The 22,134-nt window shown below is 35.1% G+C and overlaps 6 protein-coding genes and 1 pseudogene across 6 annotated transcripts; 2 read left to right on the forward strand and 5 right to left on the reverse strand.

Annotated features, from left to right (window-relative positions):
- Nucleotides 1-79: 79 nt before the first annotated feature.
- LOC104725998 (uncharacterized) lies at nucleotides 80-3,414 on the reverse strand. The gene is made up of 2 exons (XM_010444760.3): nucleotides 710-3,414; nucleotides 80-603 (listed from the first exon to the last, which is right to left on the reverse strand). Exons 1-2 carry the CDS (start codon nucleotides 3,183-3,185, stop codon nucleotides 299-301), a joined length of 2,781 nt encoding a protein of 926 aa, XP_010443062.1. The 5' UTR covers nucleotides 3,186-3,414; the 3' UTR covers nucleotides 80-298.
- A 1,845-nt stretch (nucleotides 3,415-5,259) lies between these two features.
- On the forward strand, nucleotides 5,260-7,024 carry LOC104726014 (F-box protein At5g51370-like). Its single transcript, XM_010444768.3, has 2 exons — nucleotides 5,260-6,431; nucleotides 6,523-7,024. The coding sequence occupies exons 1-2, from the start codon at nucleotides 5,353-5,355 to the stop codon at nucleotides 6,797-6,799; spliced, it is 1,356 nt and encodes a 451-aa protein (XP_010443070.1). The 5' UTR covers nucleotides 5,260-5,352; the 3' UTR covers nucleotides 6,800-7,024.
- Nucleotides 7,025-7,185: 161 nt separating this feature from the next.
- LOC104752735 (putative F-box protein At5g50220) lies at nucleotides 7,186-7,809 on the reverse strand. The gene has a single exon (XM_010474951.1). The coding sequence runs from the start codon at nucleotides 7,807-7,809 to the stop codon at nucleotides 7,186-7,188; it is 624 nt and encodes a 207-aa protein (XP_010473253.1).
- Nucleotides 7,810-11,447: 3,638 nt separating this feature from the next.
- LOC104726022 (gibberellin 20-oxidase-like protein) lies at nucleotides 11,448-12,525 on the reverse strand (annotated as a pseudogene).
- LOC104726027 (mitogen-activated protein kinase kinase kinase 20-like) lies at nucleotides 12,511-13,856 on the reverse strand. Its single transcript, XM_010444795.3, has one exon. The coding sequence runs from the start codon at nucleotides 13,782-13,784 to the stop codon at nucleotides 12,864-12,866; it is 921 nt and encodes a 306-aa protein (XP_010443097.2). The 5' UTR covers nucleotides 13,785-13,856; the 3' UTR covers nucleotides 12,511-12,863.
- A 237-nt stretch (nucleotides 13,857-14,093) lies between these two features.
- LOC104726035 (F-box protein At5g51380-like) lies at nucleotides 14,094-18,115 on the forward strand. Its single transcript, XM_010444802.2, has 3 exons — nucleotides 14,094-14,286; nucleotides 15,066-16,551; nucleotides 17,210-18,115. The coding sequence occupies exons 2-3, from the start codon at nucleotides 15,380-15,382 to the stop codon at nucleotides 17,475-17,477; spliced, it is 1,440 nt and encodes a 479-aa protein (XP_010443104.1). The 5' UTR covers nucleotides 14,094-14,286; nucleotides 15,066-15,379; the 3' UTR covers nucleotides 17,478-18,115.
- Nucleotides 18,116-18,353: 238 nt separating this feature from the next.
- Nucleotides 18,354-19,955, reverse strand: LOC104726043 (cell number regulator 6). Its single transcript, XM_010444816.3, has 5 exons — nucleotides 19,689-19,955; nucleotides 19,504-19,611; nucleotides 19,157-19,271; nucleotides 18,798-19,066; nucleotides 18,354-18,701 (listed from the first exon to the last, which is right to left on the reverse strand). Exons 1-5 carry the CDS (start codon nucleotides 19,689-19,691, stop codon nucleotides 18,501-18,503), a joined length of 696 nt encoding a protein of 231 aa, XP_010443118.1. The 5' UTR covers nucleotides 19,692-19,955; the 3' UTR covers nucleotides 18,354-18,500.
- Between the last annotated feature and the right edge of the window lie 2,179 nt (nucleotides 19,956-22,134).

Consider the following 22,134-nt stretch of genomic DNA (forward strand, 5'->3'; position numbering starts at 1 on the left):
TGGAATACGAAAAAGTAAAATGGATTACACAGTATTCAAGCAAACAAATAATTATGGTTTAGAAAAGAAAAGGAGATTATGAGCAAATCATAGAAATATTAAAACTGCAGAGACCATACCTTTTTTGAATGTATAAATAATACAAGAACAACATTATTGCACAAGGATCCAGAAAATAACTACGAAGTCACACTTGTCCATAAAAGAAAGAAACCATACTAGATATATATAAGTATTCCCTTTTACTATATCTATAGGGGAAGAGGAACTATGTGCATATTAACATTGTTCTTATTACCTATTTAAACCTATTATCTGCTTCAGACAAGAACTTGAGTGCATCTTCCATGCAAGGACGGCCAGACTGGTTACTTCTTATGCAGAGAAGTGCGACCTCAACAACTCTTTTAACTTCTCCTTGTTTAAAATCACTAGAACTCACTTCGCTTTCTGTGTATACTTCTCGCAGAAGAACATCCTTTGGCTTGTTCTGTATCAATCCACCAGCATTCATCAGCTTACCATTTGTTAAGACTTCCAAAATAAGTTGTCCAAAGTTGTATATATCCTTTTGCTGCTCCGCTCTTATTACGTTCATCTGATCTGCTTTAGAGAGTCTAATGTTAGGAAGAACAAAGGAGGATGTACACATGATCTACTTCTATCTATCTATATACACTAGTGCTAAGAGAATTTTGAGTTTCATTACCTGTGTTTGCAGTTGAGGACACCAACCCTTTGTTCAAATGTTGCATGTATTTGAACCCAAATTCACCCAAGCAAGGCTCCATCTTATCATCATCAAATAATATATTAGTCGACCTCACATCTCCATGAGGAATTGCAGGGTAGCATTCATGGTGAAGGAAGCAAAGTCCCTTTGCAACTCCATTGATGATCTTCTTCTTAGTTGCCCAGTCTTTCTTCTTTGTCCTCATCTTCTCAGCTAGAGTCTCGGTATGCAGGTTATTATCATACAACACATACACAAGATGATTGTTGTAACAAAACCCTAGCAACCTGACTAGATTGACGTGTCTTGCATTCCCCATCTGAGTTAAAACGTTCAAAACAACACTCTTCTTCTTGTCTAGCAATTCGATTTTTCTCACTATGACTGTTATTCCTGTTGGCAGAACTGCTTTGCTCACTGAAGCTGGAACTGATTCAGTAGGTTCAGGTGAACCAAAGCTCCTCAAAACATCATCTGCTGTGAAATGAGGGAGTCCGGCAAAAGACACCATCTTCCATTGACCTTGACTTCTTTGACGAATATAGTACAATGCCAAAGTTGCAGCTAAGATTAGCAGAATAGAGACTAGACAAGCTACCGCAACAGACACAAGCTTCCTTGAGCTGTAAGCTGAACATGATTTAAGAGGAACCCCACATAGGTTTTTATTGCCCTCATATGCATGTTTCCCCATTGATTGAAACACTTTGTCGGATGGTATGGAACCACTCAAGTTATTGTGTGACAAATCCAAGCCAGTTAAATGTGGAAGCTTTGCGAGTCTCTCAGGAATCCCACCTGTAATGCTGTTTCCAGCTAAATCTATCTTCTGAAGAGAACCACAAGTGGAAACAGTTGGTGATAACATCCCTGATATATTGTTATTGCTCAATTCAATAACAGTGATTGATTTGCATGATGCAAACTCAGGGAGACGACCAGAGATACTGCAGGATGATGCAGAGAAGTTCTGAAGACGAGGCGCAGACCAAATATGCGGTGGAAGCTTGCCTCCTAGCTCAGGGTTATTGGAGATATTGAAGTAGTCAAGCTTTGTAGCTTTGGATATATCTAAAGGAATGCCTCCTGTGAGTCTGTTTCTAGAGAGGTCTATGTATGAGATATCAGGAAGCTGGCTAAAGCTAAAAGGGATCACACCTGAGAATGAATTATCTTCAAGCCGGATACGAACTAGCGTTGAACAGTTGGAGAGAGATTGAGGTAGAGTTCCAGTGAAGTTATTGGAGAAAAGCATGAGCTTGTAAAGCACACCTCTTGAGCAAATACCTTGTGGGATTTCACCTTGGAAACTGTTGGTTGAAACGTCGACCCATCTAAGCTTTGAGTTCATCCCCAAGCTTTTTGGAAGTGAACCAGAAAAGTAATTGTTCCATATGAAGAGAGTATCCAAAGAAGGTAGCTGAGCAATTACTTCAGGGAGAGTCCCACTCATTTCATTGTACATAAGATTCAATAGCCTGAGATTCTTGAAACCTGCAAAACTCTCTGGTATGGTTCCAGAGAGATGGTTGTCTGAGAGGTCTAAGTTAACAAGAGAAGTGATTTGTCCAAGCTCCCATGGTATTTCCTTAGAAAGATGGTTCTTGAAGAGGAACAAAGATTCAAGCTTTGTGAGATTGCTGAAATGCTTTGGTATGAAGCCAGAGAGATTAGCTCCAGCGATGTCGAGGTACTTGAGCTCACTCAGGTAACCTATTTGCCAAGGGATCACTCCTTGGTATGAGTTATACCCAATCTCCATGTGAGTGAGAGTTGTGAGATTACCAAGCTCTTGTGGTATGTGCCCACTTAGCAAATTCCCACCAAGATGAAGAAACTCAAGACTCTTGAAAGAACCGTACTGACTCGGAATCGAGCCTGTGAAGTAACTACCCGCAAGATTCAGTACTTTGAGATTTTCTAACTGAGAGAGGTGGATCGGTAATGGACCAGAGAAGCTATTGCTCAAGGCGTCGAGAAAGATCAGATTCTTGAGACTTGAGCCATTACCGTTACCGTCAGGGAAAGGTCCGGAGAAGTTGTTCCGGCTGATGTCAAGGCTTCGAAGATTAGTCAAGTTGAAGAAGATCTCAGCCGGAAACTCGCCGGAAAACGAGTTGTCGCTGATGTTGAGTTCAAGAAGGTCAGTGAAGACGAGGAACTCGTTTCCTGGCAAATCTCCTGCAAGATTCTTGGAAGAGAGGTCGAGGGAGACAACAGAGGTCGAGGCTTGGTTACATCGGACACCAGACCAAGAACAACATGCGAGAGCTTTGTCGGAAACTCCTGGAGTGATGATGAACCAGTCTTTCAAGCTGTTGGAATTGTCGGTGAGGTGGGATTTTAAGGAGAGAAGAGATTCTGTTTGAGGGTCAGCTGCAACAGAAGTCAAGAAGAAGAAGAGGAAAAGATAAAAGCAAGAACAGAGTTTATACTTCTTAGAAGACTCCATTACACTTGAAAGAAGAAGAGAAGAAGAAGAAGAGAGTGTGAGAGATCTGTGGGAGGAAGCATAAAAGCTGATAAAGAAACACAAAAGATGATTAGCAAATCAAAATCAAAATCTCTATAAACAGTGGAAAGAGACGAAAAAGTGAGAAACACTTTGATGGGGGAGTGTGCTTTTGCTTTTGAGTGAGATAAAGCTGAGTGCATTGATTGCTCTCAAATATTTTATATACGTTACAATATTTTTAGTTCTTTTGTTTTCTTGGATTCTCTCTTTTTTTCTCATTATAAATGTTAAAAAAATCACAAATTTGATCTTTACTTGATTTAATAAATAAATGTTACAACCTGTAAAATCATCATCATTCATGTTTTTTTGTCTATTGTGTGTGTTCACAGTTTATATTACTAATTAAGTTTTGTTTTTTTCCTAAATTTAGGAGTATGTGCTTTCAAGTAAATATAAAAACTTTCAATCTATATACAATACCAAAAAGTAAAAACTATGTAATTAAAATAAGTAGATTAATTTTTCTTCCAAAAATACTATTATTAGTTTTATTTTCAGAAAAATAATATTAGAATACATTTTTTACTAAAAATATTATTAAATTAAAACTAGATTTTTCAACATTTAAAACTAAACAGTAAATCCTAAACACTTAAACAATACATGTTGGTGTTGAGTTTTGTCGATCTAAAACTCGTAAGTGAAGCCTATTAAGTAATGGGTCGTAAAGAGTAACGGTGAGCCTGCGACGAGCCCAAGAATAAAAAATGAACTAGGAAGGACGCCGAGTCAAACGAAGGTGAAGATCCTAGGATAAGTTGAGGAGATCATTGAAGGACGAGGCGAGATCGCCGGAGGAGATCCAAAGATTGGTGTTAGGTCTTGTTAGTATAAATGCCTTGTGATATTGTGAATCGACATTGTAACTTTTCCGACTAAAACATTAATACAAATCTACTTCGTCATTTTTTCGTTGTTTTTATTAATTTCCACCAAAAGTCTGCTCCCAGATCTTACCTAATCAGCTAAGTTCATTAAATTGTGGTTTTTAGCACCTACAATACCTCATAATAAGTTTACCCTAAATCTAAAATAGTCAACTCAATTACTCAAGTCTCAAATAAGTTTACCCTCATAATAATGTATTTTACATCGTTTATTAATTTTTGTGTTGTTTTGCTATTTTAGAAAAAAATAAAACTTTTGCGGCATTTCAAAAAATGATATTTTTGAAAGAAAAAAAATTCGTACGAGTTACTCTTTAATTTATATAAGTTAGAAAGATGCAATAAGCTAATAATTCAATTACAGTCTACAATTTAGTTTATGGTTTTATTTTTAAAACTAATTTGCATATATTAATATTTGAAACTATAATGTAAAAATTCCATTTAGCATATGATAAAAATACGTATATAACAACTAGGTTAGGAGGATCCGTGGTTAATAACCTTATAAAAAATGTTTATTAATTTATTCATCTGTTGCCGTAGATCTCGATCTCCATCAATGTTTTAAACTTTGACCAAATTAACCAAATCTATATCAAAATGTTTTGAACTTTGACCAAATTAGATTTTTAATACTTGACCAAATTAACCAAATCTGTATCAAAATGTTTTGAACTTTGACCAAATTAGATTTTTAATACTTGACTAAATTAACCAAATCTGTATCAAAATGTTTTGAACTTTGACCAAATTAGATTTTTAATACTTGACCAAATTAACCAAATCTATATCAAAATTAGACCAAATTTTAGTAACATTGTAACCGTTAAAACAACCAAAATAAAACCAAAACCGAAATAACATAAAACCGAACAGATGTCAGTTAACCGAATCAAATTTTGTTTTTTTTTTTTTTGTTTTGTTAAAGACTAAATTTTGTTAAACCGAACAGATGTCAAATTCTGTTAGACACTAAACCGAATCAAATAAAACCAAACCGAATCAAATTTTGTTTTTTCCGGTTTAAATCAGAACACCACTTTCTTCCATAACCGTATAAACCCAAAACCGGAGCTACCCGAACCGAGAAACTCGAAGACTCAAAATCTAAAGTCGTTGTCCAAAAAGAATCACTATTTCTGGGTTAAGACAGAAGTAATAAAGACGCGCAAAATCAGTTAAAGAAGAGACATAGCCTGAAGCAACAAGAAATGTCTCAATTTGGTGACCATCTCCAAAACCAAATCAAACCCTCAAAAAATGACAAGCCTTTCAATAATCCAATCGTCGACGTCGACCCAACTCTCTCTTTATCCGATTCTCTTCTCCTCAAGATCCTCAGGAAGCTTCCTGATTCACAACAGAGCAACAACGACGTCTCACTCGTCTGCAAACGCTGGCTGAGTCTCCAGGGTCGTCTTCTACGGACTCTAAAGGTTCTTGATTTCGATTTCGTCTTGTCCGGTAGGCTTGTCTCGAGGTTCCCCAAGCTCACGCATGTCGATTTGACAAACGCCGCGTGCATGAATCCGCCGGTCAATTCGGGTATCTTGCTCTGTCACAAGTCGATTACATTACATTTACCTTCAGATTCGTCGAATTGGGATTTTCTTGATGAGAATCTATTGCAAAGCGACGTAATTGATAGAGGGCTTAGCGTATTAGGAAGAGGGGGTTGTGATTTGCTTAAACTTGTAGTGATTAACGCTACTGAATTGGGATTAGTGAGTTTAGCTGAGGACTGTTCTGATTTGCAAGAGTTAGAGTTGCACAAGTGTAATGATAATCTCTTGCATGGCATTGCTGCGTGTAAGAATCTTAGAGGTTTGAGATTGGTTGGAACCGTTGACGGATTGTATAGTTCATCAGTGTCTGATATAGGTTTAACGTTTTTAGCACAAGGGTGTAAGAGGTTGGTGAAGCTAGAGCTTAGTGGTTGTGAAGGTAGCTTTGATGGGATTAAAGCAATTGGGCAATGTTGTGAACTGCTTGATGAATTGACCATTGTTGACCATAGAATGGATGATGGTTGGATAGCTGCGCTTTCGTATTTTGAGAGTTTGAAGAGGTTGAGGATTTCCTCGTGTAGAAAGATAGATTCTAGTCCTGGACCGGAAAAGTTGTTGCGGTCTTGTCCAGCTATGGAGAGTTTGCAACTCAAGAGGTGTTGTTTGAATGACAAGGATGGGATGAAAGCGTTGTTTAAAGTGTGTGATGGAGCAACAGAGGTTAGTATTCAGGATTGTTGGGGATTGAGTGATGATTCTTTCAGTTTGGCTAAAGCTTTCAGGTAACACTTTGCTTTTAGATCACTTCCTTGTATATATGTTTACTCTTCTTTTCTCGAGTGTTGCTTTTGATAAACTCCTTTCTCTTTGCAGGAGGGTGAGGTTTCTGTCTTTGGAAGGATGCTCAGTCTTAACATCAGGCGGCTTAGAGTCAGTGATTTTACACTGGGAAGAGCTTGAGAGCATGAGAGTAGTGTCATGTAAGAGCATCAAAGACAGCGAAATTTCACCCGCGCTCTCGTCTTTGTTCTCGCTTCTCAAAGAACTAACGTGGAGACCTGACACAAGGTCTCATCTCTCATCGAGTCTTGAAGGTGCCGGAATTGGAAAGAGAGGCAGCAAATTCTTCAAGAAGAGTGTTCTACATTGAACATCATGTTCTTGTATAAGTGCTCACATTCTCATGTACCTTGAGAACTCTTGATATAGCCAAAACCTTAGTTATCTTCTTCTTCCTTGGGGCATTACTCTGTTACAAAATAATACGTCCCAAACTCTTATGTATGGCAAGGTAATGTTCTGTTGTTATGTACAGTAATAAAACTCTTGCCGTTCACAATACTAAATTTCAACTTCAGCATTTGATTTCATAAAACATTGTTTGAGTTATTACTTTAGATCTCTAAAGAAAAAACTATCAACTTAGATCAGATACAACTTGTGTTGCAGTCATCGCAAATCAACCACAATAAAAAAGAAATAGCATGCAGATAAGTTATATTGGAAAAACTCTCTCAACTAATATAATGCAACGAATTACAAAGACGTGATATTTTCAACATGATCCGTCACAGGCCACACTGTAAAGTGATTACTAGGGGTTAATCTTTGTGACGAAATTGTAGTTTGGATTTCGACTCTTCTAGGAATATTTCGTTTCGGATCATAGTAATAAACATATGATGCATGCTTACTCCACTTTACATTATGGACTACAACGACTTCACCACCAGGAGGAGTGACCTTCGCAATTCTGACCCGACTTGTTAAACCTTGAAGCATGCCTAAAAATGTAAGTTTGGACCATTCTTGTTTCTCGGCATTCTCCATAACCCACATATCCACATCCTTGTTGAAGAAGGTGTTATTGCGACATATGCATGCTAACTTCCCTTGGTAGTTTATAAGAGTGGAATTTTCAAGGGAAATCAGCCTGTTATCGGGACCCTGAACATGATTAAATCTCTGGGACCTAACATCGAAACTCAACAAAACATCACTCCGGTTCGGATACCTTATCACTGCTTTGTAATAGATTACCCCGTTGATGCAAACTGGAGTTCCAGATGGATAGTGACTTCCAATGCCGCATTGTATATCCATCCACTTCTTATTGGGATCTCCCAATGTGAAAACTTGACAAGGCATAGAAGACAACATTTCCTGTAGATATGATATTTGTTTAGCTAGGCACACTACTTTGTATTGATTCTCCAAAGGGTCGTACCCTAATAAGTAGAATGACAACCTTTGGGGTGAACAGGGTAAGGAAATAGTTTTCCTCGTTGTAATGTTGTATATTTTGAAATCATTAATATAACGTGATGATCTCCGAATCCCGACCAAGCCGCGTACGTATTGAAATTGAAACCTTGTTTTGTTGCCGAAGGTTCTTCCACAGATTTCCTCGTGGTAGAGTTTTTGTTCTTGGTTTGTAAATTGATGAGGGTCATGAACATACGAGAAGACGGATGTAGTATTATAGTTATAAGCATGATGCCGGTTGAAGATGAAGTGGAGATCACGCGATGGTTGTTGAGTCAAAGACGACCGAGTCACGATCGTGTCTATGACTATGAAGTCTTTGATTATACTTTTCCATTGCTTCGAGACGCATTGGAACCTCACCAGATACTTTGTCGGAAGTTTCATGAGTATCTCCACCTTTAGATCTAGAGGGAGAGTGTTGATATTATTGCAGGATCTTTTCCCGGCCATGATCACCCCGGAGAAGCTGTGATGTATAGGATGATTGTGACTTGAGTTCCTCTATGCGTCTTCTCTCTTCTTCTTTTTTTTTTTTTTTGTTTTATTTTTCCTATTTGTTAACCCTAATTAACATTAACATGTAATGATGTAAGACTTCTAACGTATAATGTACACTTAAAAAGTTTTGTATGCTAATATCATAATTCCCTTTTCTGAACGTAGATGTGATGATGATTTCCTTTCCTATTTAGTCGTAATAAAATTAAGAAGAGAAAATCTACTTTCTGGTCAGATTCTATCTTATTATATAAAACTTGAATGTAAGGATTTCTAACAAACTTTACAAATTCCAAGTCTGAAGATTGGTTAAATTCATTTATCTTATTATATAAGTAATTTATGATAATAACTGACTTTTAAGAACCAAATTTATATAATATTAGATTATTTTAATAACTGACTTTGAGAAACCAAATCTATATATAATAGCATCCCCAATAAATGCCACCATAAATTATGTTTTTTCAATCGTACTTTTTGAATAATTTTCAAAAAAAATTGTAGAAAATTAAAATTGTATGTTTTATAAAAAGTTGCGATTGTTCATTGTAACGGTTTTTTGTAAAGTTGCAACTGTTCATTGTAGAGTTGTGTCTATTCGAATATTCGTATCTTTTGAAATATATATATTTGTCTGTTTGAACTGTTTTCATTTTTTTGCTATGACACAAAATAATATAAAATTTCAATCTTAACGGTTTTTACAGCTCTCTAAATTATTCTCTAGCATTCATTCTTTTAAAAGTAAAGAAATCCGGCCAATTGTTGATTTAACAAAAGATTTGTGGAATGATAAATCTAATTTACAACTTTTAGTTAGTTTTATATATAAAAATTTAATAAAAATACCTACAGTTTTTTCTCAAGAGTTAGATAGATTATATAGCGAGCTTTAGGATTTGACTTTTGAATATGGTAATAAAGATGCCTTCTTATTTAAAGCAGTTTATATGAGTTTTTAGATATAATCAAGTGTAGACACAACAGTTGCGATTTTTTGTATTACATTTTCGTAAATATTTTTGTTTTTATTTGTTTTTTTATTCAAACAGCTGTATTTGTTCATTGTAGAGTTGTGTCTTTTCACTATATTTTATTTATATTTTTCATCACAACTTTTCATTCTAATAGGTGTGTCTATTTAAACAGTCATGTCTTTTGAACTCTCTTTATATTTTTTTCTTCATCACTAACTAACAAGTTCGTTGAAACAAATTTTCCATTTTATGTTGAATCTAAACAATTGAATATTAATATATAATATTCAATGTTATTCTATAATCTAACAAAAATTTTAGAAATGATTATAGCAATAAAGAAATTTAATACAACTTAAAATAGAATTCACAGTTGCATCTATTTATCGTAACTTTTCGTTAAAAAAATATTTTAATATTTAAAAATAATAATAACAATCTGAATAAATGCGAACAACAGTTGCGACTTTTCGTAGTACCTTTTGTAAAAAATTAGTTTTATTTGTTTTTTTTTAAAACTCAAACAGTTGTATTTGTTTATTATAAAGTTGTGTCTTTTTCAATATATTTTATTCATATATTTCATCATAACTTTTCGTTCTAATAGATGTGTCTATTTAAATAGTCATATCTTTTGAACTCTATGTATATTTGTCTATTCAGCAACAACTAACAAATCATTGTTCGTTGAAACAAATTTTCTGTTTTATGTTGATCTAAATAATTTGAATATTAATATCTAATATTTAATGTTATTCTGTAATCTAACTAAAATTTTAGAAATTATTATAGTACTATAGAAATTTAATAAAATTATACTCCAAACTATATTGTTTAGCTTGAGGTCAAGCGCAGCAAGGAACTTCAAGATAGTGACCTGAAGGAGAAGAATAGGTTGGCCAGAATGTTGCATAATAAGGTCAGTTGGCTTTGTTAAGTTATTTGTAGAAATCACTTCTTGCAGTTTGTATTGTCAAGTAACTAAAATTAAATTTTGTTTGCAGGAGATATTCCAAGAGAGGGTGATTAGTCTTCGACAAGCTGAGTTTGAGAGGCTAAGAAAAGAGAAAGAGGAGTGTATTGGCCAAATGATTCAAGACAGGAAACAAGAAACGAATATTAAGAGAAAGCAGATACATCATTTGAAATCTGAAGAGGAAAGGATAAAAAAGCTTCAAGAAGAAGAGGAATCTCGTAAGCGTGAAGGTAAGCTCCTCTTTTCATGAATATGCAACACCATCTGATGTGCTCCATGCCTCTTAGATATTATTGTTTGACTCTTTAAATCTTACGTGTCTGCAGTAACTGAGAAACGTAGAAAGGAAGAAGCCTAAGTGTGATGCAATTGCTGAAAGGCAAAGGCAGAGAGAACAAGAGATTGAAGAAAGGTTGAGGGTAAAAGCTCTGTTGGGATAATAAAATTGGCCTTGACGTCCATAGAGAAAAAGGATTTGGTCATTTTTGCTCATTAAGCCTCAGTGAAGAATAATTTAGTCATGATTTTCCGGATATTTAAGCGTCTATAAAACTCGTTGTCAGTTGGTTTTGCTCCAATTTCTACTATATAGTAATACTGATTATCTTGAAGTGAAAGCAAATTTAACTAAGACAGAGTTGTGCTGAAGCAATTCAAAAAGAACAAAAAAAGGTAGACCCTTACACAATTTGTATAATTCAAATTGGTCTAGACAAACTATAAAATCTTGGGTAAGAAGTTGTGTTTAGTGCTCTGCTTAAGTCCTTTTCAGGACACAATCATTGTGGGTCACTCTTATGCTTCTTTGTCCACATTTTAAACTGAATATGATGTTAGCTTTGACAAGTACTCCTACATTGAATTTAACATGTAGAAAAGCCTCTCAAGCATTACTTTAGATGGTAATAGAAAGACTCAGAACAATTTTAATACACAAATGTAAATCCAAAAGTAGCTTTGGATTCCACTAGTTAATATATGATATTGCATGACACTCACAACAACTGTATGCTCTTTTACCTTTCTCCTTCAGGAACCAGTTAAGTGATCTCTCAACCGAAACACCGGTGCGGTCTCTAAGGATCATCTGGTTGAGCCAGCTTAAGTCCAGCAAAGTCTTTGACAGTGTAACCAATCTTCTCAAACTTGCCTACTTCATTACTCTGTCTGAACTTCAAATATTCCGAACACTTAAACGACTTGTAGGTCCTACAGGTTCCCTCGCCCACGATTTCTTGAGGTGCAAGTATCACTTTCTCATCCTCAAAACAGAGGAGAAACGCCAGAGAGACTCTGTTCACCAACTTTCTCAATACAACTCGATGTTCAGGCGATCTCAGCCGTCCATTACTCCATGCTTGCATAATATCACCGATGTTAACAACAAGGAGATCCTCGGATGGATTTATATGATTATATCGATCCATTTCTCTTCCTTAGACCTCATCTGAAGTCCACCAACGGAATCTTGGTAGACTATTACGCAGCTCATATCCGTGTGCATACCGAGACCTTCAACCAGCTCTTCTCGCTTCTCTACGTCATGTGGAGGGGTGTAGTTCACTAGCCTTAAGTATCCATGGCAGTTGCTAAACTCGGTTTGGTATAATCTCTTCCCTGTTTCGTCTCCTAAGGTCATCATCAAGAGAATCTTGATGAGTCTTTCGCCATTTTAGCTCCGTACTCTTGCACTGTTTCACTGAACAAAAACAGAGGAGAGGTAACACTGTCAAGCAAATAAAGAGATGTCAAACACAAAATAGATAAAAAGAGAAAAAAAAAACTGAATTTATGTTGTAGCGACAACCTTAAACTCTGGTTTATGATGATCTTGGAACAAAACATCTTCAGAAGCTTTGGCAGAAGTAGAGAAATCAGGTCCAGAGATAACAAGGCTTTCGAAATAAGGAGAGGCGATGTACCGAGGAGTATATGGAAAGGTACCAAGCTTGAGCTTCGATTCAAGAGGAACTTTGAAAACATCTCTGGACAAGGAACATGTTAGATGAACATCTCTTTAGAGATTCCATGATTAGTGACATAGAAGAATCCCCACTCTTTACAAGCCTGAGAGAGAGAAGACAGAACAGAGGACTCAATTGGTTGTGTTAAGTCTAAAACAGGAAGCTGCAGAGAGGATTGAACTTCAGACATTATATTATATATATTTACTTGTCTTTAAGGGAACGATATTACATAAAATCTAACTAAAAACTATAACCTTTTTATATTCAAAGGATGAACGATATTACAGTTACTCCAACGAATTATCGCCCAAACATGAGGAGTAACTAGTAAGCACACTGACACACCAAACGAAAAGAAAAACTCACAAGTAGAAAAACTAACACCATGGGGCAACCAGTTAAAAGCCCAAACTCAACCGAACCTAAATTAAACTATGGAAACCTAATTAAACAGCCGCCGTCACATGAATCTCCTTTCTCTTGCGGGCTCATCTCTCCACCGTTAATCAAAAAAGCTTGAGGTCTTCAAATCACAACTCCAAGTCTAGCATATTCTTCCATCTCTTTGTTCATTATGCTGGGAGGAAGCCTTAAGAAAGGATACGGAGGCATCTCTGTTAATATTGGAACAGTACAGTTTTTTTGCGCAACAAATGGATGACTCAACAGCTCTGCCGCAGTAGCCCTACGTGACGGCTGCAAAGCCAAGCACCGCATCAAGAAGTCGTTTGCCACCGGAGATACAAGTATTGGAAGCCTCCACATGTAACAGTGTCGCATATTCAATGGACAACCTCCAAACATCTCAATAATCATACACCCTAAAGACCATATATCAACGGTCGACGATCCCATCTCTCCATCCGGTCCAAGAGATTCTGGCGGCATGTACTGCTCCGTACCATGAAACAACGACCTAGAATCCGTACAAGGCTCTTTAGAGAAACCGAAATCAGCAAGCTTAAGATCCCATGGCTCTCCAACAGTGGTGGAAGGGAAGACGAGGATGTTGGCTGGCTTGAGGTCGCAGTGAACGTAGCCGTTTGAGTGAAGAGCGTCGAGTCCTTGTAGGATCATAAAAGCGGCGCGTCCGATCATATTCTCAGGCATCGGCCTCCCACGAAACCGGGAGATGATATTGAAGAGAGTGCCTTTGGAGGCATACTCCATATAGATGTGACATCTTTGTTCTGGTGGGGCGGATAAGTGAACAACAGAGCTTAAGGCTTGGACGATGCGTGGATGATTGCGGAAACGAAGCATGATCCTAACCTCTTTTTGGAAATCCTGCAATTGATTGAACGAAGAAGATGACTTCTTTGCGTAGAGTCGGAAGTTAGAATCGCGTTGGAGAGAGACACAGCCAAAGCTTCCTCTGCCAAGAAAAGAGACATGCTTCAACGAAGACTCGTCTACACGCAGAGGTTTTCTCATCATCCTATCCATGGTAATTATGAACACTCTCTTTAAATCTAGGTTTTGTTGTTTCGATCTCTGATTTTTCTTCTACTTGGACAAATAAGAAAGCGAAACAATTGTAGTAATGGTTCAGTGCGATACCAATCTATTTATAAGACCTAAATAATTAAGTCGGTTGTTTCACTCCTGACTCCTGTTTCGACATGGGATAGGAAACGCGTCTGTGTAAAAAAAGGAAATTTTCCCAATCACCGTTGATGGACCAACTAAAAGAAATCCAGCCCATCAAAAGCCCATGGAAACGCGTCTTTTAGGATCGAGAAGGACCTTGAGCGTGTCAGAAGGTGATTGGGTGGGGAAAAAAAAAAAAATTGGGTTTTTTTTTTCTTTCTCTCTCGACTTCTCAATTTCGATGGATCATCTCCACCGCCTGTACAACCGTCGACGATTTGTGTATTTGCAGGAGTTAAAGTGAAGCCATGAAAGTTTTTCACTCTCAAACATGAATTAGAAGAGTTCACCTTTCCAGGTTCTAAATCATATAATATCCACCGTTTATTTATTTCGTTTTGATTGTCTTTCCAGTTTTTGTACTTGGGAAGCTTGTTTCCATTGGATATCTTGTGCATGCTATTCGTTTGGTGTATTTAAACGTCATCAGAAGTTTATATACACATCAATTTGTGTAAGTTAGTACTTCTATATTGAAAGTTTTCTTCTTTTCAATTCTCAACTGTGAAACAATCCTGGGTCTGGTATTAGTGTAATGCTTATTGTTGTTGTTGACTTTAATATAACTTTTTTATTATTTATTTTATTAATATAACCTTTAGTAATCGACTTTAATATAACCTTTAGTCTTTGATTATTATATAGCTGAATTCTATGTTTTATGAATCTTTTTCTAATTAGTAAAATATTGTTAGGTTTGTGAGTTTCATCCTCCTGATTGATTACTTTTGCTCCCCTCTCTAGTCTAACGATCAAGATTTGTAACTAAAAAGATCTGTGAATTGGCTTTCATTGTTTAAAGGATGTTGTATAAATTAGATTTTAGTGTATCAACGATTTGAACAACAGAACAGTATCTCACTTCCTAGTTTATATAATACTCCTTTCTGTTTAATAAAAAGTGTCATTTTTATAAATTTCACACAAAATTAATAAAAATTTTATACTAAGTGGTTAATGGTTTAATTAGATTTAGATTAAGGGTAAAATTAGAAAATTTGTGTTAGTTCATGGTGAACATTAGATTTCTAAACCCGCATATCAAGCTAATCAACAAACACAATTCAATGTTTTCAGGTTAAAAAAGTGAGGTGGACCAAAAATACCACACAATTTGAGTAGAGATGTGCACAACATGACAACACCATCTTTGTCTCTTCTTTAGTCAAAGTCAACTCAAATCCCACCGTGATTCCCATTACCCCCAATTTTTTAATTTAGTTTTCACTCCCCAAAAAATAAATAAACTTTCAAAACTCTCTCTCTCTCTCTCTTTCTCCCAAAACATCTCTTTCATTGTATCCGTTAGAACAGTTCGTAACCCGCCGCTAAATCAAAACTCAGAGGCCAGAGTCAGAGATAGATCCAATCCAACGTGAAGTTGAAAAACGATGTCGTTTAGGGAGAAGATTCCGACGAGTCCTAAATCGCCTCTGAGAAGAAGACGCTCGAGCTGGACCGGTCCATGGCTAAACCATCAGACGACGTCGTTCAAGCAAGCAGTCTCCGCCGTGATTCAAGCCCAGTCACCGAGATCCAGGTTCAAATCCTCTGCTTCTGAATTCTCCGACGTCGATCGAACACTTTCCTTGTCAGATTCCATCATCCTCAGGATCCTCGAGAAGCTTCCTGAGTCTCAGAGCGAAGATGTCTCGCTCGTGTGTAAACGGTGGTTGTATCTTCAGGGACGGCGTTTAAAGACTATGAAAGTTTCAAATTGGGATTTTCTCATGTCTGGGAGGCTTACCTCGAGGTTTCCTAAGCTTACGAGTGTTGATTTGGTTAACGCGTGTTTGAATCCCTCGAGGAATTCAGGGATTTTGCTTTGTCACAAGTCGATTTCGTTTCCTGTATCTACTGATTCGTTATCTAATTGGGATTTTGTTGAGGAGAATTTGTTGGATTGTGAAATGGTTGATAGAGGGGTTAGGGTATTAGGAAGAGGGAGCTGTGATTTGCTTAAGCTTGTTGTGATTAATGCTACTGAAATGGGATTATTGAGTTTAGCTGAGGATTGTTCGGATTTGCAGGAGTTAGAGTTGCATAAGTGTAGTGATAATCTCTTGCGTGGTATTGCTGCTTGTGAGAATCTGAGAGCGTTGAGATTGGTTGGGATTGTAGATGGATTGTATAGTTCGTCGGTTTCTGATATAGGTTTGACGATTTTAGCACAAGGGTGTAAGAGGTTGGTGAAGCTGGAGCTTAGTGGTTGTGAAGGTAGCTTGGATGGGGTTAAAGCGATTGGGCAATGTTGTGAAGTGCTTGAGGAATTGAGTATTTGTGACCATAGAATGGATGATGGTTGGATAGCTGCGCTTTCGTATTTCGAGAGTTTGAAGAGGTTGAGGATTTCGTCTTGTAGAAAGATAGATTCTAGTCCTGGACCGGAGAAGTTGTTGGGATCTTGTCCAGCTCTGGAGAGTTTGCAACTCACAAGGTGTTGTTTGAATGATAAGGAAGGGATGAGAGCCTTGTTTAAGGTGTGTAATGGAGTAACGAAGGTTAATATTCAGGATTGTTGGGGATTGGATGATGATTCTTTCAGCTTGGCTAAATCTTTCAGGTAACTTGGCTTTATAGATCACTTCCCTGTACATCTTTACCTTCAATTATTGAGTTCACAGATTGATATTCAAATGGTTACTTCATAAAGCAAAAACCATAGTTTTATGTTGTTCTCCACTTAGGTCTTTTTTCACATCAAGATCCCATAAATTTAACTACCAAAAATTGAAATGCAGCTTCTCCGAGAAAGTAACATGTAGTTTAACTGAACTATATCATAAAAATTTTAACTTGGTGTTGGTGTTCCACTTGATTTGATTAGCAAAAGACACAATTCCATGCTATGTTGACTGAAGTTTTTAATATGGATGATGATAGGCATTGACTGTTTTGGCTTTGATTTGTGTGTGTTTGGTACATAAACTATGGTTACTTCAAAGAGCAGAAGCCATATTTTTCTGTTGTTCTTTTCACACCATGATCGCATCACTTAACTGCCAAAAAAGTGAAATACAGCTTCTCTGAGAAACTAATGTGTTCTTTAACTGAATGGTGAAGAGCATTGACTTGTTTTTGCTTTGATTTGTATGCTGATGAATACAACAACTTCCAAAAAACCCTGAAAAGATTTCCCTAGAAATAATGAACTCTTCTGCTAGTTTTACTCTTAAGGTAGGTGTAAAAGATAGGGTTCTGATCATCTTTGTATCTTGCAGGAGGGTGAGGTTTCTTTCTTTGGAAGGATGCTCAGTCCTAACAACAAGCGGTTTAGAGTCAGTAATTCTACACTGGGAAGAACTTGAGAGCATGAGAGTAGTGTCTTGCAAGAACATAAAAGACAGCGAAATATCAGCGGCACTGTCGTCTTTGTTCTCACTTCTCAAAGAACTAACGTGGAGACCAGACACAAGGTCTCATCTCTCATCTAGCCTCGAAGGTGCCGGTATCGGAAAGAGAGGCAGCAAATTCTTCAAGAAGAGATGATGCTATGTAATGTAAGTTCTCGCATCTCATGTACCCTGAAAACTCTTTGATATAAATCTTGGGGCATCAATCATTATTACTCTGTTGTAAAATCTTATGTATTGCAATGTTCTGTTGTTATGTATAATAAAACTCATTGTTGTCCATAGTATCAATTTCAATTTTATATAATGACATGGAAAAAAAAAAGATTCAAGAAACATTCTTTTTACAAGGTGGAAAAAAATTGTTTTTAGGTTCTTCGATCTCTAGAGAAAAAAAGTTTGAGAAAGTCAAAACATTCAAAACAAAAGAACCTTGTTCGAGTTCGTCTCAGATCTTGTATAGTTTTCATAGCTTCGTTGCTTCTGTAAGCTCGCATGACCATGTCCTGTTCCACTTCCTCTTCTCTAAACAATAAATCCGCCACGTCATCTTCTCCGTAGAAGACATCTCTCCTTCCTGCTTCAACTAAACTCTTCCGTTTACGTAACCCTTCAACACTCGCCTGAAAACATGGCAGCGATGCAGAAACACGTCTTTCCGCCGCCGGAGTTGACATAGGTAAGTCAGAATCTTTTCCGATCATCTTCTCCTTCTGATTGATGTGGTCCTTTGTAATATCCTAAAGAGAATAAACGTAGGGCAGAGACTTGCGTACCTAATTTCGTAGTTATCGTTACTTATAAGAAAAAAAAGTTTTGTTATTTTAATAAGACTAGGTATTTCTTTTATAAAAATATAAAACGTGTTACGATCTTTTAAAGATTCTTTAATGTTTTTCATATTTATCCAAAAGAAAGATAAATTTAGCAAGCTACCTATAGGAAAAATTCATAACTAGTAGAATAATTCAAATTACAAAAATAAATACTCATTCAAAAAAAAAAATCTTAATTTTAAGATAAGGATAAATCATTGATTATACATTGAAAACAGAATCCATCTATGTGAGTTTGAAACAAACCAAATCAGTTTTACATAAAAAGATTTAGAGATGATGAGGTTGACACAAAACAAAAACCTTGAATCTGGTTGAAACGACTACAATGGCCTCATCTCAAGATCAGAGCTATGGTGTGAGACCGGGACAGAGGCACTCATCTCTTGAACTGGTGGCGGGTTAATAACAGTCATGGGCATCACAAAGTTGTCAGAAAGACGGTTCTTCATCTCGCGGTGCTCTTGACAAATCGCACAAAAGTGAAGGCAACAATGCACCATACATGGATCACATGGAGAGTTCTGTTTCCATCAATCAATCAAACAAAAACACACATTATTCAGATTCTTTATCGATTTATTAGATGTTACGGAAGAAGCTTTTGATTTTTATTATACCTTGAGATGATATTTCCTCTGAAGATTTTGACGGACGTTTCCAGTGTAGATACCACACATCCACCAAACAAACAACAAGCCTTCACATATAAGAAAAGAGGTATGCGGATCTATACCGGGAACACAAGCAACAATGGATGCAGCAGTAAGACCTCCTTCTACTACAATGGAATGGCAAATACATGCTTTGGTACACGAGGTTTCCTCATCACTCATAGTCTCATAGACACGTCCAAATAGAACACTTGGGCAAATAAGTCCCTGCCAAACTGTAAAAGAGTGGACTCAAAAACTGAAACCAAGCTCCTAGTTGTAGTAAAGATGAATAAAAAAAATGACAGATCTGTGAAAACTCTTACAACTAGGCATGTCCTCAGTACAGCCGAAGATTCCGGTAGTCCAAGGCTCATCAGCAGGAGCTTCAAAATTCTCAGGTAAAGGTTGGCCACACTCGTTACATTTGTGAACAGCTAGCTACGGACATGTTTCACACACACACACACACAGAATCAGAGCACAGATCCATACAGATCGAATTGTCAAAATCTAGAAATTGACACTAATCGAGCCTGCCTTAGTTAAAATTGACACAACACATAGAAATCAAATTGATCATACGAAGAAGACAAGTCAAGGATCTCTTGCGCAAATCACTAACATTATCGATTAAAAAACAGAATCAGTAGTAGAGTAGTGGGCATATTACATGAGAAACCTCAATGGGTTGATTGAGTTCGCCGGGATTAATCTCATCGACGGGAGCTTGCTCCTTTGTTAACTTAACGTACCTCGACGGTGCTCCTCCGTCCGACATCTGAATCCAAAAAATTAAGATCAACCCAAAATCGAATTGAAAAAGAGAGATAAGAAAAAAGGGATCTTGATGCGAACCATGTGAAGGATCTGGAGAAGAAACCGAAGAGTGATGATCTCAACAAAGGTTCCGTCTTGTTCCTCTGTAATTAAAAGAGAAGAGGGGATGTTTCTGAGGCTTTTTTTAACCAAACTGTTACCAAATCGAGAGAGAGAGAGTTATTCAAAAGACTAATTTGGTCTTCTTCTCTTCCGTTGACTCACCCTAAACTGGTTACCCAAAAACTAGTAACTCATTCAAAACAGTACATTTTAGAAGAAAAAAATATATTTGTTTCGTAAGGTATCATATAAAATATTATTGATTTATATAACAAATTAGGAAATTATTAAGTGTAAACTAAATAATCTCTATAATTAATTCTCTATTATCTCTATAAATCAAACATAATTAACCTTTTTAATAATAATCCTCTATATATTAATAGTGAATCACACTTGAGAAAAAAAGCCGATGTATCGCCGTCAGAGAATTCATGACATTTTTTAGCAAAATATCCTTAAATTTTATACTTAATTACATTAATATGTCATTATATTTTTTTTTATAAAATATTTAACTGAATAATAATTAGATATGTCATCTTTTATCACACAAAATATATCAAATATTAAAACTAATTAAATAATAACATACTATTTTAAGGTAAAATTTTGTGAACTTACAAGTCAAAGTTATATTGATTTTTATTAAATCAATATTTTATATTGATTTTATTTTAATATCAATATTGATTTTAAGAAATCAATATAAGTAAAATATTCTAAAAAGGCTATAAAAGTATATCAATTAATATATAATTAATGAAGATAAAGAACATATAACTTATTAACATAATCATATAAAAACGAAATATTATTTTTATGTTAGTATTATTACCATAATAATTTAAATAACAAGCTTTCAATAGTTATTATAATTGACTATAAAAAGAAGTATATTATCCCTGATTTATCTTCAACTCATTAAAAGAAACATAATTTCCAATAAACATAGATTTATATATATTCATAAATAAATACAAAAATGACAACAAATTAGGGGATATCATGATGTGTGATTATTTATATATATATAAGCTAATTAATCTCAATATTTAGTGTGATTATTCATTAAAAATAGAAATATTGATAACCGAATATGAATATACATTCTAATTGTATATTCATCTATGTGTTATTAAAGAGGAATGAAACAATAATCCTTATCATTATAAATAAACTTAGTATCCAAAAAAATCATAATATATTTAAAATGAGTGATTATTAGATTATGCAAAATTGTTATAGTTACTCGATAAACCATAAATATAAATTTTGATTTTTAAAACACGCATATATATATATTACCATCAATTGTAACATTTTAGAAATATTTTCTTTACCACGTTCACATATTTCACAGGTGAAATGTATTACACGAATACGTTGATTTTGAAATTTCATTAATTTTTTCATAATGATTTTTTTGGTAATAATTTGTCATTTATAGAAAATATTAATAAAGCAACTAACTCAAAAGATTTGAATAGGCTAATCAAAAATATTAATTCAATAAATTAGATTATCTTCAGAAAATTTTGTTTATAATCCGATTGTAACTAACATATAGTAAAATTACATAATTAAACTACCGAGTAATTTAGTATATGTTATTATAGTTACATAAGAAACATGCAAAATTGTTATGATTACAAAATAAAACATAAGAAAATATAAATTTGATTTTTAAACCACACAAAGACATGTTGCAATAAATAGTAACATTTTATCAATATTTTCTCTATCATAAAACCTCTTACACATTCAAAGATTTCACGGGTGAAACGTATATCTTTTACACGAAAACGCAAGTTTGAATAAAAAAATGAAAAAATTTAGTTACATATTATGTTTGACACAAATATATTAATTTTAGGATAATAATTTTCTTTAAATCGATTTAGTGCCGGTTGTTACCTAGTTATAAAGTATAAGATGTCGAGATAGTGTTTCATAATTAATATTATAGATATTTAGAAATCTTTTATTAAGATATTAAATTATGATTTTTCTATCATTTTTGTTTCACATTTTTTTCTTAATTGTATTGGATCATCATAAAATACATAAAATTAATATAATTGTAGATTTGTTTTTCTGCATTTGTCTTGATCTGAATTTTGAAAAATGGATATGTATCACTCAATCAATGAAGAAAAATTGTTTGTTCAACATCAGCACATCATTTAAAATTAGTAGACAATTGTTCAAAATCATACTATAATAAAACCAAAATAAATCTAAATCTGAATAAGCATGAAACTTAATTTAGCAAGCATCCAAATTTAAAAGTTGGACCTTTAGTCGAACTGTTTAACTATATCAAATAAAAATTCTGAACATTTATAATATAAAAAAGTTTAAAATGTCACATGCCAGAGTTATATAGTGGGAAGAATTTAGATAGATATTAATATAAACT

Source organism: Camelina sativa, chromosome 2 (assembly GCF_030686135.1).
Source record: "Camelina sativa cultivar CO46 ecotype springtype chromosome 2, ASM3068613v1".
NCBI classification, from domain to species: Eukaryota; Viridiplantae; Streptophyta; class Magnoliopsida; order Brassicales; family Brassicaceae; genus Camelina; species Camelina sativa.